General features: G+C 34.6%; 3 protein-coding genes, 1 long non-coding RNA gene and 1 pseudogene across 5 annotated transcripts in view; 1 reads left to right on the top strand and 4 right to left on the bottom strand.

Moving 5' to 3' along the window:
- Window positions 1–1,132, bottom strand: part of LOC122723672 — a 2,789-nt gene extending 1,657 nt beyond the window's left edge. Inside the window, exons 1-4 of one of the 2 annotated variants that reach the window (XM_043956725.1) lie at window positions 958–1,132; window positions 565–576; window positions 305–468; window positions 17–203 (exon numbers count right to left, since the gene is read on the bottom strand). In XM_043956725.1, the coding sequence (XP_043812660.1) occupies window positions 17–203; window positions 305–468; window positions 565–576; window positions 958–1,102 (508 nt within the window). In that variant the 5' untranslated portion in view covers window positions 1,103–1,132. Of the gene's footprint in view, window positions 1–16; window positions 204–304; window positions 469–564 lie in introns of both variants that reach the window. The other variant, XM_043956724.1, reaches the window with a different exon arrangement.
- Window positions 1–16,354, bottom strand: part of LOC110614500 — a 16,783-nt gene extending 429 nt beyond the window's left edge. Inside the window, exons 1-6 of the mRNA XM_043956723.1 lie at window positions 16,138–16,354; window positions 15,003–15,966; window positions 14,610–14,621; window positions 14,350–14,513; window positions 14,062–14,248; window positions 13,691–13,967 (exon numbers count right to left, since the gene is read on the bottom strand). Coding sequence (XP_043812658.1) covers window positions 13,750–13,967; window positions 14,062–14,248; window positions 14,350–14,513; window positions 14,610–14,621; window positions 15,003–15,966; window positions 16,138–16,191 — 1,599 coding nt within the window. The 5' untranslated portion in view covers window positions 16,192–16,354 and the 3' untranslated portion in view covers window positions 13,691–13,749. The remainder of the gene's footprint in view (window positions 1–13,690; window positions 13,968–14,061; window positions 14,249–14,349; window positions 14,514–14,609; window positions 14,622–15,002; window positions 15,967–16,137) is intronic.
- LOC122723646 lies at window positions 1,152–2,309 on the bottom strand. Its single transcript, XM_043956498.1, has 3 exons — window positions 2,093–2,309; window positions 1,268–1,921; window positions 1,152–1,205 (listed from the first exon to the last, which is right to left on the bottom strand). The coding sequence occupies exons 1-3, from the start codon at window positions 2,144–2,146 to the stop codon at window positions 1,152–1,154; spliced, it is 762 nt and encodes a 253-aa protein (XP_043812433.1). The 5' UTR covers window positions 2,147–2,309.
- LOC122723673 lies at window positions 8,358–13,564 on the bottom strand (annotated as a pseudogene).
- Window positions 8,771–9,659, top strand: LOC122723675. The gene is made up of 2 exons (XR_006350707.1): window positions 8,771–8,909; window positions 8,984–9,659. It is a non-coding gene; the product is annotated as an uncharacterized LOC122723675 (long non-coding RNA).

Genomic DNA, 16,354 nt, shown 5'->3' with positions numbered 1-16,354 from the left:
TTGTATGAGTTCCTACCAGGTTGGAGTCTGGTGCTTGCTGGGCTGACATCCTCCTCTGTGAAAAGTGGCTCAAGAACAGATACAGGACTTGGCCGCTCTGATACTTCTACAACACCTTCTAGATTGTTATCGTTCTTGGTGATTGGAGAGGTGGATGGGGATGTTAATGCAGAAGGTGGAAGTTGGTTTTCTTCATTTAAATCCTGGACAAGGAACAATAAAGTTTTTAGGCTCAAAATGTTACAGATGAAGGAGGAAGAATTAGTAGGTAGCCAAGGACACAGAAATCAGCAAGAAAATTTACATGTTTTGAGCAGCGAGAAAATGTTTTTCCATCACAAGCTTCAGATACGTCACCATTTTGGTCATCTCCAGTCCTAGAAGAGTTGATTGGTTTAGAAAGAGTATCCGAGATATTGCAGTCTTCTTGTACTCCAATTTCAGCTGATTTTACAATATCCACATCACCTGCATAATTTATGGACGATGAAATATTAAGGAAAAATGCAGGAGGAAACAATTTATCCACCCATATATTGCCATAGGCAAGTGAGAAGGTAATACCTCCTGAAGTATCTCCAATTGTGCACAATATTTTATCAACTTCATTATCCTGGGCAAGTTCACAAGGAGAACTTGAATTTGGGTTTGCAGATGTTACTGCTTGACTATAAGCAGGGTCATTAGAAACACACAAGTCAGTTTCTGAGTTTAGTGTCATTCGACCACGATGGCCACCATTACTTTCATGTTTCTGAAACTCGTTATTGTTAGAAAACCTCATCTGTGCATTAACAAAGCCTTGCCCCCACTCTCTTCCAGGACTGCCAGTAGGAGAAAAGTTGTACTTAGGAAAGGAGATCTTGGCCTCCACGTAAATGTTAGCCATTCTATTCTTGGGGTAAGCAGCAGTTTTCCGCTCCAAATCTATTTCACATTCTTTCAACATGTCAGTATCTCCAATAGTGCACAAGATTTTATCAACTTCATTATCCTGGGCAAGTTCACAAGGAGAACTTGAATTTGGGTTTGCAGATGTTACTGCTTGACTATAAGCAGGGTCATTAGAAACACACAAGTCAGTTTCTGAGTTTAGTGTCATTCGACCGCGATGGCCACCATTACTTTCATGTTTCTGAAACTCGTTATTGCTAGAAAACCTCATCTGTGCAGTAACAAGGCCTTGCCCCCACTCTCTTCCAGGACTGCCAGTAGGAGAAAAGTTGTACTCAGGAAAGGAGAGAATCCTCCCAAGAGATTTTGGAACCTGTCCACTCGAAAAATTCTGAACCCCTGTGCCACTGGTAAGCATATCAGAGAGATGCTTCTTGGCCTCCACGTAAATGTTAGCCATTCTATTCTTGGGGTAAGCAGCAGTTTCCCGCTCCAAATCTATTTCACATTCTTTCAACATGTCAGTCTTCTCTTCCTTTCTGACAGCAGATAGAGGCCTGGCAATCTTTTCATTAAAGAAGTGGTCCTTACCAAGAGAATTTCTTCCATTATTCTTTCTATATTTTTTGTCACTATCACCCCTTGCTCGATACTTGTTAGCAAATCTCTTTGAAGCACCATCAGGAGCGATCTCTTGCTGCTCTTTGCCTATAGCTTGTTTTAATCTTCTTTTAATTTCAGTGAGAAAAAAGCAGCAACCAACTCCATTTGTCCCTTTGTTTCTTATGATACTCTGAGATTCAGGTGATGACCCAAGAGTTTTTTCCGTTCCAGTTTTTTCCACACCTCTGTTTGTTCTTTTGCAGTTTTTCCTTTTATTGCCTCCATATTCTGAATTAGACTGTTTTGGTTCCGCACTGTCCATCTGCTTCTTTAAGCCTTCCTCACAAAACATCTCTTCTTCCATTAGTTTCTTCACACTAGGTTTACCATCATCAACTGCTACTGTTATGCTCTCTTCACCCCCCTGATATTTTTGCAAAGAAGTAAATATTAAGTAATCAACAAAGAGAGAGCGGCCTACAAAGTTTCACAGGCTTTCACTACAATTATACATCCCTTCATCAAAAGGAAAATTATCACAAGAAAAATTGTGCAAGAGAGATTCAGTTGTGGATGCAAAAGTTGACAAACTTACAATAATTCCTTGATGATTTTCATCAAGATTGGTGAGCAAGGCAGACTTATTCATTGCATTCACAGCAGCTGCAGAAGAACAACACAGTTCAACAGTTATGGAAAAGTTTTGCAAACTTAAAGTGAATAATAAAAATTCATCTGTTAGAAATTCTCAGGATATAGCTAACATGTTAACTATAACACTGTGGTTCAATAATAAGTACAAAATCATTAACAGGTTATTTCTACACTGCATGTGTGTGTGTCCACCTATATGCTGACAAATGTCAAACAATTGTTTAGATTATGGATGTAGAAGAGAGTTTCTCACCAACAGCACGCCTGGGCCCATGTCTCCTATCTGAAAGCAGCGTTTGAGTTGATCGACCATGGCGGAAGTCAAACATACTAACTAAACCCCACATACTAACTAAACCCCACATACACCCAGATTGGTCTCTTTCCTGTCGCACAGGGCGTCTCTGAGATTTCTTTGCCATGATGAATGTTTGATACTTGCTATGCTTTGCTCATCAAATCTATACTTATACAATCCCTAAGATTAAACAACTAACTCATCTATAAATATTTACTTCCTATATTAATATATTTACTTCCTATAATCTATAACATCAATCAACCATCTATTAATATTTACTTCCTACATTAATATATTTACTTCCTATATTAATATATTTACTTCCTATAATCTATAACATCAATCAACAAATTTTTAAATTTTTATTATTAGTAAATATACTCGAAATTCGTTACACATCTTATTATTAGTAAATATATTCGAAATTATAATTGATATCATTTAAAGCTTAATTTTAAATTTTTTATTTTACAAAAAAAAAGTATAAATAATATTATATAATTATATTTAATTATTTATTTATATAAATAACTCTAGATTATGGGTATTCAAATATACAAAATTCAAATTTGACATTGGTATTTTTCATAAGATATGAACCATCACAATTCCATTATTCAATATTTAATCTCCTTTTTCTTTATGTTTTTTTTCAAATTTTTTCAATAATTTTCATATTTGAATTGTCTTATAATAAATATAGATATATGTATATATTCAAACATGTTCTTATTAGTAATAATTAATTTTGTCTCTTTATTAGGACAGTAGTATAGTACAAGCTGAAGATATTCTTTTTTAGGTTTCTTTAAAGATATAATTTATTAATTAAATAACAAAAAATCAATAAAAATCAATAAAAAGTAAATAGCATTCGATTTAAATTTAAAAGATTGATGAATTGAATTAATTTAAAAAATTTAATTTTATTTTTATTTTTAAAATTTTAATTATTTTATTTTATTTTAATTTTTATTATAAAAAATTAATAAAATTAAATCGATTAGTGAGTAATAGTATTTTATTTTTTATAATATAAAAAGTTTAGAAAATAATTAAAATTGAGAATACTAAAAATAAAAATAAAACGTAAAAAATAAAAAATTTAATTAATTAAAACGAACCAAATAAAAAAAATCAATTTGATTCAAATTAATTTCTATTTAAAATTAGTTTGATTTTGATAATCACGGCGTCTTACACCTGGGGTGAGGCCGGGTCCTGAATAAGATTACAGGCTCATAAACTATTAGGCCATTTTCAAGTAAACCGACCCAATATTACAAGTCCTAATTCGGTGATGTGGAGCAGGGCACACCAGCCATGAGCGCGGATCCAACAGGAGATAATCTAGTCTGGTGATGTGACGTGGGGCAAAATAGTCGGCTCAATCACTTCGCAGCCCTACTAGCATGCGCGTCGAGAGAATTAAATAGTGTGAAATGACACTCTGATTCGTTCGTATGTACGGTCTGAGTGATAAAGACAGATGGCATTATAATAAAAAGGCGATTATACGTCACTAGTAGACAAAAGAAAGAGGGATAAAAGTGAAAAAATGTGATCTTCCTTAACTAAATTTAAAAATACTTAGAAATACATTGTAAAATCCTATTATTTGAATTTCAGCATATCATATTTAATATTTATAAATACTAAAATTTTAATTTTGATTTATTCAATTCGATTTTAAACTAAATCGACCGAATAATTACTTTAATTTAAAAAAAAAAAAGCCAAAACAAGAATGCTGTTGTCCGAAGAAAACACTGGAGCTCATAGCAGAACACCTGAAAATCCAATATATGGCATACTAAAGCACATCGTCCTTAATTTAAAAATATTGAGATAAAAAGGATTATAATTTAGATTGTCGAACTCAAAACCAACGATGGGAGTCTTTTAACTTTCATGAAAAATTAAAGAAACATCAAGCATATAAGAAAAAACTAATCAAATAAGTCAAACACAATATATCCTACAATCACATGCATGCTAGTAGTTCAGACTTAATAGACAATAAGAGCACCATTTACAAACCCTAAAGCACATACCAAAATCAAAATAAAAACAAAAAGACTCATCAATGAAGAAAGATTTATCCACATCCTCAATAAAGAAAAAGGCCTTCCTCTGTCTAATAGGAAGAGTAAAAAATCAGGCAGATTTAAATATTTTTTAGTATTTAAAATATTTTAAAAAATAATTAATGAAAAAAATAAATAATTTTACATTTTAAAATTTTAGTAAAACATCTCTCTCTATATATATAACTTTATAAAAAAATATCCATATATAAATTTGTATATTTTATTCTTTAAATTAAAAGTAAACAATAAAAAATAAATTATTTTGTTAACAAAATATTTTCTGTATTATAATTGCATTCATTGATCCAAATAACAAAAGTATACATATAAATTACATTTTAAAAAATTTTATTAAAATTATATATTTATTTGTATATCATATCATAATTGATATTTAATTTTTTATGCTTCAATAAAATTAGTATGTTTTTCATGCTTTTGTTTATCTATTTATTTATTTTTATTAATTTAACCATTAATAAATATTTACAAGGCTCCTATGCAGGAAATTGGATCTAAAATTGTGCGACCGGGCAAGGCAATGAAATTTAAAGAAGAGTTCCATTCGGAACCAGTGAAGTTAGAACTTGAGAGAAAAGGAAATATGGATACCTCTCAATAGATTAGAGATTCTTCAGAACAAGCACAGTAGTAGCTATGGATGGAGCTGACCACAGGTTGGTTTTGACATGATTTTGGGCTGGAATGCCGATTCATGAGTTTTATAATCCAAACTGGTTTTAGTTCGAAATGGTTTTGATTTCTTGTTTAAAAAATGATTTTGATTCAAAACCACTACAATTCACAAGAATTATGATTTTAAAATTGTTATGATTCAAAACAATTTCCATTGAATTTGAATTCCGCTTAGTTTCAATTTCTTTTTCTAAAAAAATATTAATATTTAATTTTATATATAAATTTATAAAATTTAAATTTATAACACATACATTTATTTGATTTCTATAATAAAAAATTATAAAAAACTAAATCAATCAATATAATTATTTTTTAAAAAATATATTAAAATCAAACTAAATTGATTTTGAAGTAATTTCGCTTCGGCTTTCAAAATAGACCATGGTGAGGACTTCAATTTCTTGAAGTACATTTTTCTTTTGTCTTACTATTGTTTTCTTTTTTATTTTTGGATGTTGGAATTATTTCTTATAGGCTATAGCAATGACTTTTGACCCCTAATTTTTTTTGTCCTTTTGAGGAGACAGCCAAATATGATCTATGGGAAATAAATAATACTAACTCGCCAGTTTGCTGTTGTTGCTTTATCTAAGAGTTTCAGACTCAGATAGAGATTTTACAATAGCAAATGCTAGAAAATTTTTAACAAAACAAGAAAAGGATTGCAAGGCTATGAAGAAAAAAAAGTTTTCATGTGTGATTAATGGGCTCCATCTCCATGGTGGTAGCTTAAGATCAAGCTCCAAAATATTTGATTAAAGAACAAGCAGTAATTAATCTACTCATACAAGAAAGAAAGACATCGGGAAAAGAAGCAATCTATCCAAACGTAAAATCAATCAATGTAATTAAAATCAAAATGATTGTTTGCTTACCTCTTAAGATCTCATGATGACTACAATTCAATTCTTTGAACAGCAGGAGTCTAATGCTATTGAACCAATATTATTCTTTGTTCATTAAATTTTCAATTCCAGAAGCGAAATGCATTTGAATTGTCCAGTATTTATGGTTTTTCACTATTTCCGTGACAATTGAATCCAAAAGTTACAAGAATCCGCGACAATTAGGAAGGTCTATAAGCAAAGATTGTGGTTTCTTTACAATCTGGATGGAGAATTCCATAGGATGAAAGTGGCAGCAGCAAGCAACATTCCACATCCTGCAACTTGACAATGTCCCCATGGTCCATTTCTTTCTTTCCATGGGTTTGGAATTAAATTTTTCATAAAAAATTAATTTAATTAAATTTTTAATAATTTTATTAGAGTAAAATAATTCAATTTGCTCAACTCAACATTTTTTATAATATAATCGATCTCAAATTCGAGATTAAACGAGTTCAAATTCGAATTTTTTAAGTAGAATTTAAATTGGTTCGTTAATATAATAAACGAGTTTATTATAAATTAAAATCGAGTTTAATATTTATTTTATAAATTAAGTTCGGTCTTATAAATAAAATTTGAATTGAGTTCGAGTTTGGACTCACATGTTTAAATTTATCTTTTAATTGAGTCTGAACTTATCTAAATTCAGTTCAGTTTGATTTAATTTCAGGCCTATTTTTGAGATAGTCTTTAAAGAAATAAAAATGGTTAAAATTTTTAAGATAAAATTTGGATATATTGTATAATCTGGATAGGAGAATGAATTTCAAGTACAGTGAGATAAAAAAATTAAAAGTAAAAAGAAAAAAAAAACATATGCAATAGGCTACGCTCGGTGACGTTTCTGTTCTATTTTTTTTTTTTTAAATTGATTTGGTTTTTAAATTTTAGAAAACTGACCACTAGTTTACTTTCTCTGACAATAGTACTGAAAAGGTATATATAATCACCATAAATAAATAAAAAAATTTCCCATAATCTATCAATTTTTTCATGATATAATTATAATCATAAAAAAATAAGCAGCATTATGCTTTAATATTGATATGTGTTTTTGTAATTTAAAATGTTTTTTCAATCACATTCAAAAATCTTAAGCAAAAGTTAAAAAAATTGAAAAAAATATGAAAAAAAATGTAAAAATATATAAGTTAAGATTCTAAATGAAAAAAAGAAAAGAAAAGAAAAACTTGTGTATAACTGGAAAACAATTATTACAAAAAAAAAAAAGAAAATAAAAACTTGGCACATGTGAACTGATTGATATTCTTGTTGTAACCAATAGCCGTCCAAATCCACACGTGTGGTGTAGTGCAATTTCTGTTTTGGGAAAAATAATATTTTGTATAATTGGGTGGCGAATACAGTGTATGTACAGTATATACTCATACCTGCCTACGTGGGGCCTGCAATGGATCAGTTTTGAGGAAAGGCCGTAAGAAGCCTGATCTGCCTTTCATTAAATCTTTGACTACTTGGCAAGCTTATCATGCTTTCATCTTATCTCTACATTCGCATTCATTATGTCCTTTGCTGATATTATATTGTTCTAGTGACCTTTAACCGTTTCAGGCCACTCTAGTTTGTCTGAAGCTCCAGTAGAGTTTTCCAGTTTCATTTTCATTTTAATTATAATTTAAAATATTTGTAAAATACTAGTCTACAGATTATTTACATTAAATGAGAGAGAGAAAAAACTATTTTTAATAATTAGTATAAATAAAATTTTAAAAAAATTAATATAGAATGCAAGAGAAGAGATATAATGAGATATATTACCGGTAGATTTTGAAAAGGATAAATATATTTAAAAAAAAAAAAAAAAAACAACGCTAACAGTTACAGCCTTACAGGTGAGCCACCCCACCTGCAAAAGCGTAGTTGGCGGGGAGAAGGGGAATTGACCAAAGGATCTTCCCGTGCAAAGGAGTCAGCAGCTATACCGGGTTGGTGGACTAGTCGTTACACTTGTCCGAGGTTGCACTTGCACACTCGCACAGTTGCACATGCCAACCAGTCTCGGACCAAGTATTTCGCTGGGCCCCACATTTTGATTGCAAAAAAGGAAGATCAACCTAAATCTCGTCTTGTTCTGTCCCCATAGAAATCTAATCCTGTCACCACTGGACCAATGTATATTAAGGTTTGTCCATCCACTCAAATGTCTACAAGGCAACCATTATACTAGTATTATTACGTACTTGAGTGGGCTGTGTTATTGTTTCCTTGTGGGAATGAGCAACCATCAAGCATTTTATTAATGGGTTGTTGGAAATTTTTTGCCAAGATTTACGGCAAAAAGGGCTACTGAATTTGCAGTAATTAAACCCGAAGCTATCACCCTTTAAAATAAAGCATCATCCCTGTAACTGTAACTGTAACATGAGTGCCAGCTTCTATGAGCCGGCATAGCCTCAAAATCTATTCTGGTATCCAATCATTTTACTCCCAAATAAACTAGACTGATGGGTTCACCTTTGTGCTTTGGTGAAATGAACCCCGCAACAAATTCCTTGTTTATGTGATGGATGAAGCCAGCTCTTAATTCTTCAAATGAGTACTCAATTCGTTCCAGAGCCTTTTTTGCTGTTTTAGCAGCAGAAGAAACGTAAGGGGTAGCCGGTGTTAAGGCCATCAACATAGGAGCCGATATCGTGGTCGGAGTTGTCGGCACTAGAATTGGATGTAGCTTTGGAGTTCCGTTCTCTTCACCTCCGTCGGAGATCGATTTGGTAGGTGTCCCCACTGGTGTCTTAATGGAAGGAACAGCTGTTTGAGGTATCTCATCTTGCATCCCTTTCTGATCTTCTGATAAATTTGCTATATTATAGCCTGAGAAGTCATTTTTAAAGGAATCGGAGACAAGGGCTTTCTTATCAAACGCAATTCAGTTGAAGGCGCCTTTGCAGAAGACTGCTTCTTTACTAAATGACCAGCAATCTCCGAATTTCTCCTACCTACAAATAGTTGAGATACGGCATAGTTTATAAATCCAAGATGGCCTAAGCAAACAAGTTGTTCTCTATTCTTATGTGTGCAAGCGGAAAACGAGAGCTCTGATTATATAACGAGATAACATAGGTCTGAGTTGCAAAACCACCATTCTGCTGGGAACCCAAGTAGACATTTTGATTCAAACCATCGCCTTTCTTATTTATATGCATGTGAGGACATGATTTATCAGCTTTTAAGTTCTGAAGCATCGCTCCGCCAAGAGAGAGTTTCCGGTTGCTTGCAAATCCTACTGAAGTTCTAAAGGCCTTCTTTCCACTCTTTGATGGACTGAATTTTGCACCAAAAAGTGCTTCCTGCTCTGCTATCAGCTGGACCTGAAGTTTCTTCTGGTCCTAAAATATACAGAAACTATTTATATAAGGTAAAATCGTATCGTATATGAGAAAGAGAAAGGAAGAGAACATTTTGCAAAGACTAATTGAACAAAGTTCATACGTACTCTTTGTCTTATCTTTTCTTGTTCCTTCGCTTTCCTTAGGTTGTTGTACTGTTCCAGTCTAGAAAGAAGCCGTTCCTACACAACAAATAATTATGAGACAAATAATTTAATTCAAGTTCAACAAAAATGGAATCTGAATTAAGGACAATGGAATATATCAAATCCAATCTGGGACAACTTAGATAAGGACCAGATTAAATTTTGAAATGAAGATCTCCACCTTGCCATTAATTTTATTGGCTTAGAGAGAGAACTTACACCATCATATAAGAATGGAACTCCTTGTTCTTTCTCCCAAGCTTTTGTTTTTGAAGTCAATGTCTCCACCATTGCTGCTCCATCACCAACCAAAACAAAGAAATATCATAACTAGATAAGCTAATTATCAGAAGAATATCCTATTCCCCAAGTATAAGAAGGTTAAAGCAAAATGGATTTGCCATGAATGGAACCATTTTGAGACAGCAGCAAGGTAATATCCTTACCAGGGATTTTGTTAACAACTGCACGAGCTTTCTCTGCACGTTTCAAAGTAAGATGTGCACCTCGTCCGGCATTATAACGAGTTTCATCCTATAAAATACAATGCATAAGGAGATCGAACTGAGGACTAGATAAATGAAATTATTTTCAAGAGCAGAAAAATGCTCAACCCTGTTATACTCCTCAAGCCATCACATGCACCAAACCATTTCTCCACTTTGTCAAGTATTTCCTTCCTGCTAAAAGCTTCCTCTTTAACCTTAGCAATTTCAAACTCAATCTCTTCTAGTAAATGCACAGGATCCACTCCTGTAGATGATATTACATAACTTTTAAGACATTTGTATGGTTACTGATTCATAAGATAACAATTGTCTCATCTACTTTCTTTGGCATCAAAGCATTTCCAGGCCTTCATGGCAGTGACGAACAGCATTGACATATGTCCCGCTATGCTGGCATGGATAACATTCTCAGGATACCTCTAATTCTAGATTGTTCATTTCCTCAAACCCTTACCAGATGGTTCAGCTTCAATCGAATATGTTGCTGCAGTAAGTAATTCTGTCACAATGTGTGAATTCCTGCATATCTCTTCTAGTTCCAACCTCTTCTTCAGAATAATCTCTTTCAGTTTAGTTGATTTGAGCTGCTTGAGCCTTGAGACTTCGTCCTCAACCTATGGAAGAAAAGAGCAAGCACTTGGTATGTCTAGTCATGCTTGTGCTGAAATTGGCAAATAAAGTGAATTGAGTAGGAAATTATAAAATCTTTTCACTCCAACAATTATAACTCACTTGGTTAATGAAATCCATGGAAAGCATATTACACTCAGTAATTTGGTGTTCTGAAGCAGCAATAACACTGGTAACATTCTGAAACATCTGTTGCTCCTCAATAGGAGTGCCCATCAAATCCCAAAGCTCCAGAAGGACGGTTCCAAGACCTTGAAGCTGATTGAATTTTCAATATTAGGTATGCCAAGCAGAAGGAATTATAAAAACAAAAAGATGTTCTGGAACAATGCATGAGAAAATTTGCTCAAATACCAACCCTCTGCATTCTCTGTATCTTGACATCTCGAACACTTTGTATTACAGTAGTCAACCTCTCAATTGTATAACTGGTTACGTCTTTTGCTCGTTTAGAATCATCCAGAGTTGGATGGATCTCGTGAATTGCGTTTTTGAAATCCATACCAAGAACCTCACACAGGGAGCTCAGAGTGTCCAAATGACACTCTACTTGCTTCAAACGATTGCTCTACATTTGATATACAGTAAATCAGTCAGATAAAATATGTTGGAACCACAATTCCCAATTCCATAATGGTCTATGAAAAAATATACCAGAACATACAATGATTAAAGCAACATTTGGGTTCATATTTGGAGAATAAAAGTGTTTCTTGTCCATTTCAGATGTGGTTGAAAAGAACAATTGGAAAAAGAAAATTGAGTAATTATGTTAGAGTTTTAAATTTTTATTATTAAAAATATTAACTTTAATTTTAATGCCGTCTAACTAATATTTTTACTGTTCTGATATCTCAACGACAGCTCTCCAACGTTATTAACAATCATACCCTAAACATTTGCGGTGTCAATTTCCAAATTTTGATAATTTTGAGATCGGCACGTAACAGGAAGACAAACCTTCTCATTCTGAAGCTCACACAACTGATTCCTTAACTGTTCTAATCTTCTCATAGATAAGTTGTCACTGTCCACAAGCTTCCCGCACATATTAATTTCTGTAGCAGAACCGAATATCTCTATCGAAATGTTCTTTAGTTCGTCTAAAACTTCAGCGAATTGCTTCTCCCTCTCTGCTTTTCTCTTCCGCATTTCCTCCAACTGTGGAACAATTATTTGAAGTTTTTCTCTTAAACTTTCACCGGCTTTCTGCTCATCCTGAATGCAAAACAAACAATTCAATTTTCGTTCCATGAAATATGAACTTGGCAAACCTAATTACACTTACTTTTACAGGTTGCTCACTCAATACAGAACATATATCCTCAATCTCCGCTTCAAGCGAAGCAATTTCACGTAGCAATTCAGATCTACACTTTCCCGCTTCATCAACTTTTCTCCTATACACCTCGAGGCACTCTTCTTCAATTTCAAACAATACCTTATCCCTTTGAACGTCATTATCTCCCACTTCATCCCATAGTTTCTGATATCCACGAAAACAAAAACAGAAAACAAAATTCACACAAACACCCAAACAAAGATAACCACACGCACAAATCAAATTGAAAACAACAAAGGAGAAAAAACCTGCAATTCCAATAGCAACAAACCACAAGTTGTTTCAATGCTGGCGAAGCGATCATTGTGGTTGTTATGCGTGGCGACGGGGAAAGGATCAGTAAACGCTGACACCGGAGGGAGTATTGTTAAGTGTTGGATGATGGAGTGAGTTTTGAAATAGAGAGTATATATAGAACTGTGTGTCGAGGTGGGTGTTCGAAGGAAAGCCCCAGAGAAAGAGAAAGGGGGGACAGAAAAGTAACGCTTGAATTTGATGAAATGAGGAGGGAAATGGAAGGAGCGGGACGAACCGTTAAGAGAAGGAGAGGGAGAGAGAGGGAAAGAGAGTGAGACAGAGCCGCTAAGCAGGCACATCACATGTATCCCATGAATTCCCTGCATTAATTATTCATAAATCAGATCACAAAGTAATGGCTTGGTAATTGCACTCGTGCAAAATCACCCCTATGATACATCCAAATAGCCACAAACTCACAGAAACCCAACTTCATAAATAAAGAAGAGGCAAAATAAACAAAAGTTGGACTGGAGCATGAATGAAATCAGGGCAAACAAGAAATAACACAGCATTCTTAACGGACACAATGCACACCAATCACCATAATCTACAAATTCTACAATGATAACACTTCTGTTTTCAACTGAGCGTAAGGCCCTGATCTGGTCATGGTTGAAGAAATTGCCATGGAGAGCAAGTAGTCTTTGTTGATAGCAACAAGCACTTGCCTGATTGGCTCCCTCTGATTCCTGTCCATGAAGTGTGCAACCTTCATTAGAGGACTTGTGCCTGGTAGAGTTCCCAAGCTCTCATGGTTTTATGTCAGAACTGTTGGATATGTGCACGATCTCAATGGCAAAGTTAGAAATAAAAATCTCTGTCAAGTCTGTCCTGGACATCCCAATAGGTCAAAGAAGCTGCCTTCTGCTGAAATGTAACTGCTCCGGCCACACAAGCAATGGCTTGGTTAGTTTCCTTCCCACCCAGTAACAATGGAAGTCAATTATTGGTATGAACAAACAGAAGTAAAATGTCATTCACAACTTGATGCTACTCTGATCCTTCAATTCATCTGCATTTGAAAAAATCCACCTTCTGAAATCCCACTTATACAGCCTAACATAATTTCTGATGAACAAAGAGCTGACAAACGACAAGAAGAAAGACAAAAAGAAAGAATATATAACTCACAAAACAGGAGGAATAAAGCTGCGAATGAGATTGTATATTATTCAATGAAATGACTGCCTATTTATAGGCTTACAAAAGACACGTTGCACCAACATTTTACTGAGTCATAGGAACGTGGCAAAAAAGATTTACTATCAACTACCTCCTTGAGAACCTCATCAACACAATCAAAGAGAAGTTTCTTGTCATAGCAAAATTGGTTCGGAAAGAACTCTACCTCATCAAATATTGATGGGTCAAAAAGTGGGTCAGAAGGATTGGCATGATATAAGATTCATCCCAGTTCTCTCCAGAGGCTTGCACTACTGCTTTCTCATACTCGAATATTGATTCCTTGTATGCTATATGAGCTTTGAAATGAGTTCCTATATCCACAGAGGAAGGGGCATGCTCTTCAAACTGAATTCTTTGGGGTTGAATTGGCAGGGGAGCTGAAGCCAAATGAACTGATATTAGCTCAAACATCATTTGATATTGAAGTACCAAATAAATATTTTGTCACCAAAATTTTGTATGAGTTCCTACCAGGTTGGAGTCTGGTGCTTGCTGGGCTGACATCCTCCTCTGTGAAAAGTGGCTCAAGAACAGATACAGGACTTGGCCGCTCTGATACTTCTACAACACCTTCTAGATTGTTATCGTTCTTGGTGATTGGAGAGGTGGATGGGGATGTTAATGCAGAAGGTGGAAGTTGGTTTTCTTCATTTAAATCCTGGACAAGGAACAATAAAGTTTTTAGGCTCAAAATGTTACAGATGAAGGAGGAAGAATTAGTAGGTAGCCAAGGACACAGAAATCAGCAAGAAAATTTACATGTTTTGAGCAGCGAGAAAATGTTTTTCCATCACAAGCTTCAGATACGTCACCATTTTGGTCATCTCCAGTCCTAGAAGAGTTGATTGGTTCAGAAAGAGTATCCGAGATATTGCAGTCTTCTTGTACTCCAATTTCAGCTGATTTTACAATATCCACATCACCTGCATAATTTATGGACGATGAAATATTAAGGAAAAATGCAGGAGGAAACAATTTATCCACCCATATATTGCCATAGGCAAGTGAGAAGGTAATACCTCCTGAAGTATCTCCAATAGTGCACAATATTTTCTCAACTTCATTATCCTGGGCAAGTTCACAAGGAGAACTTGAATTTGGGTTTGCAGATGTTACTGCTTGACTATAAGCAGGGTCATTAGAAACACACAAGTCAGTTTCTGAGTTTAGTGTCATTCGACCACGATGGCCACCATTACTTTCATGTTTCTGAAACTCGTTAATGTTAGAAAACCTCATCTGTGCAGTAACAAAGCCTTGCCCCCACTCTCTTCCAGGACTGCCAGTAGGAGAAAAGTTGTACTCAGGAAAGGAGATCTTGGCCTCCACGTAAATGTTAGCCATTCTATTCTTGAGGTAAGCAGCAATTTCCCGCTCCAAATCTATTTCACATTCTTTCAACATGTCAGTATCTCCAATAGTGCACAAGATTTTATCAACTTCATTATCCTGGGCAAGTTCACAAGGAGAACTTGAATTTGGGTTTGCAGATGTTACTGCTTGACTATAAGCAGGGTCATTAGAAACACACAAGTCAGTTTCTGAGTTTAGTGTCATTCGACCGCGATGGCCACCATTACTTTCATGTTTCTGAAACTCGTTATTGTTAGAAAACCTCATCTGTGCAGTAACAAGGCCTTGCCCCCACTCTCTTCCAGGACTGCCAGTAGGAGAAAAGTTGTACTCAGGAAAGGAGAGAATCCTCCCAAGAGATTTTGGAACCTGTCCACTCGAAAAATTCTGAACCCCTGTGCCACTGGTAAGCATATCAGAGAGATGCTTCTTGGCCTCCACGTAAATGTTAGCCATTCTATTCTTGGGGCAAGCAGCAGTTTCCCGCTCCAAATCTATTTCACATTCTTTCAACATGTCAGTCTTCTCTTCCTTTCTGACAGCAGATGGAGGCCTGGCAATCTTTTCATTAAAGAAGTGGTCCTTACCAAGAGAATTTCTTCCATTATTCTCTCTATATTTTTTGTCACTATCACCCCTTGCTCGATACTTGTTAGCAAATCTCTTTGAAGCACCATCAGGAGCGATCTCTTGCTGCTCTTTGCCTATAGCTTGTTTTAATCTTCTTTTAATTTCAGTGAGAAAAAAGCAGCAACCAACTCCATTTGTCCCTTTGTTTCTTATGATACTCTGAGATTCAGGTGATGACCCAAGAGTTTTTTCCGTTCCAGTTTTTTCCACACCTCTGTTTGTTCTTTTGCAGTTTTTCCTTTTATTGCCTCCATATTCTGAATTAGACTGTTTTGGTTCCGCACTGTCTATCTGCTTCTTTAAGCCTTCCTCACAAAACATCTCTTCTTCCATTAGTTTCTTCACACTAGGTTTACCATCATCAACTGCTACTGTTATTCTCTCTTCACCCCCCTGATATTTTTGCAAAGAAGTAAATATTAAGTAATCAACAAAGAGAGAGCGGCCTACAAAGTTTCACAGGCTTTCACTACAATTATACATCCCTTCATCAAAAGGAAAATTATCACAAGAAAAATTGTGCAAGAGAGATTCAGTTGTGGATGCAAAAGTTGACAAACTTACAATAATTCCTTGATGATTTTCATCAAGATTGGTCAGCAAGGCAGACTTATTCATTGCATTCACAGCAGCTGCAGAAGAACAACACAGTTCAACAGTTATGGAAAAGTTTTGCAAACTTAAAGTGAATAATAAAAATTCATCTGTTAGAAATTCTCAGGATATAGCTAACATGTTAACTATAACACTGTGGTTCAATAATAAGTACAAAATCATTAAC

The sequence above is a fragment of the Manihot esculenta genome, chromosome 5 (genome assembly GCF_001659605.2).
Source record: "Manihot esculenta cultivar AM560-2 chromosome 5, M.esculenta_v8, whole genome shotgun sequence".
Taxonomy (NCBI): Eukaryota; Viridiplantae; Streptophyta; class Magnoliopsida; order Malpighiales; family Euphorbiaceae; genus Manihot; species Manihot esculenta.
Note: the sequence above shows the minus strand (reverse complement) of the source record. Positions and strands in the feature narration are given on the sequence as shown.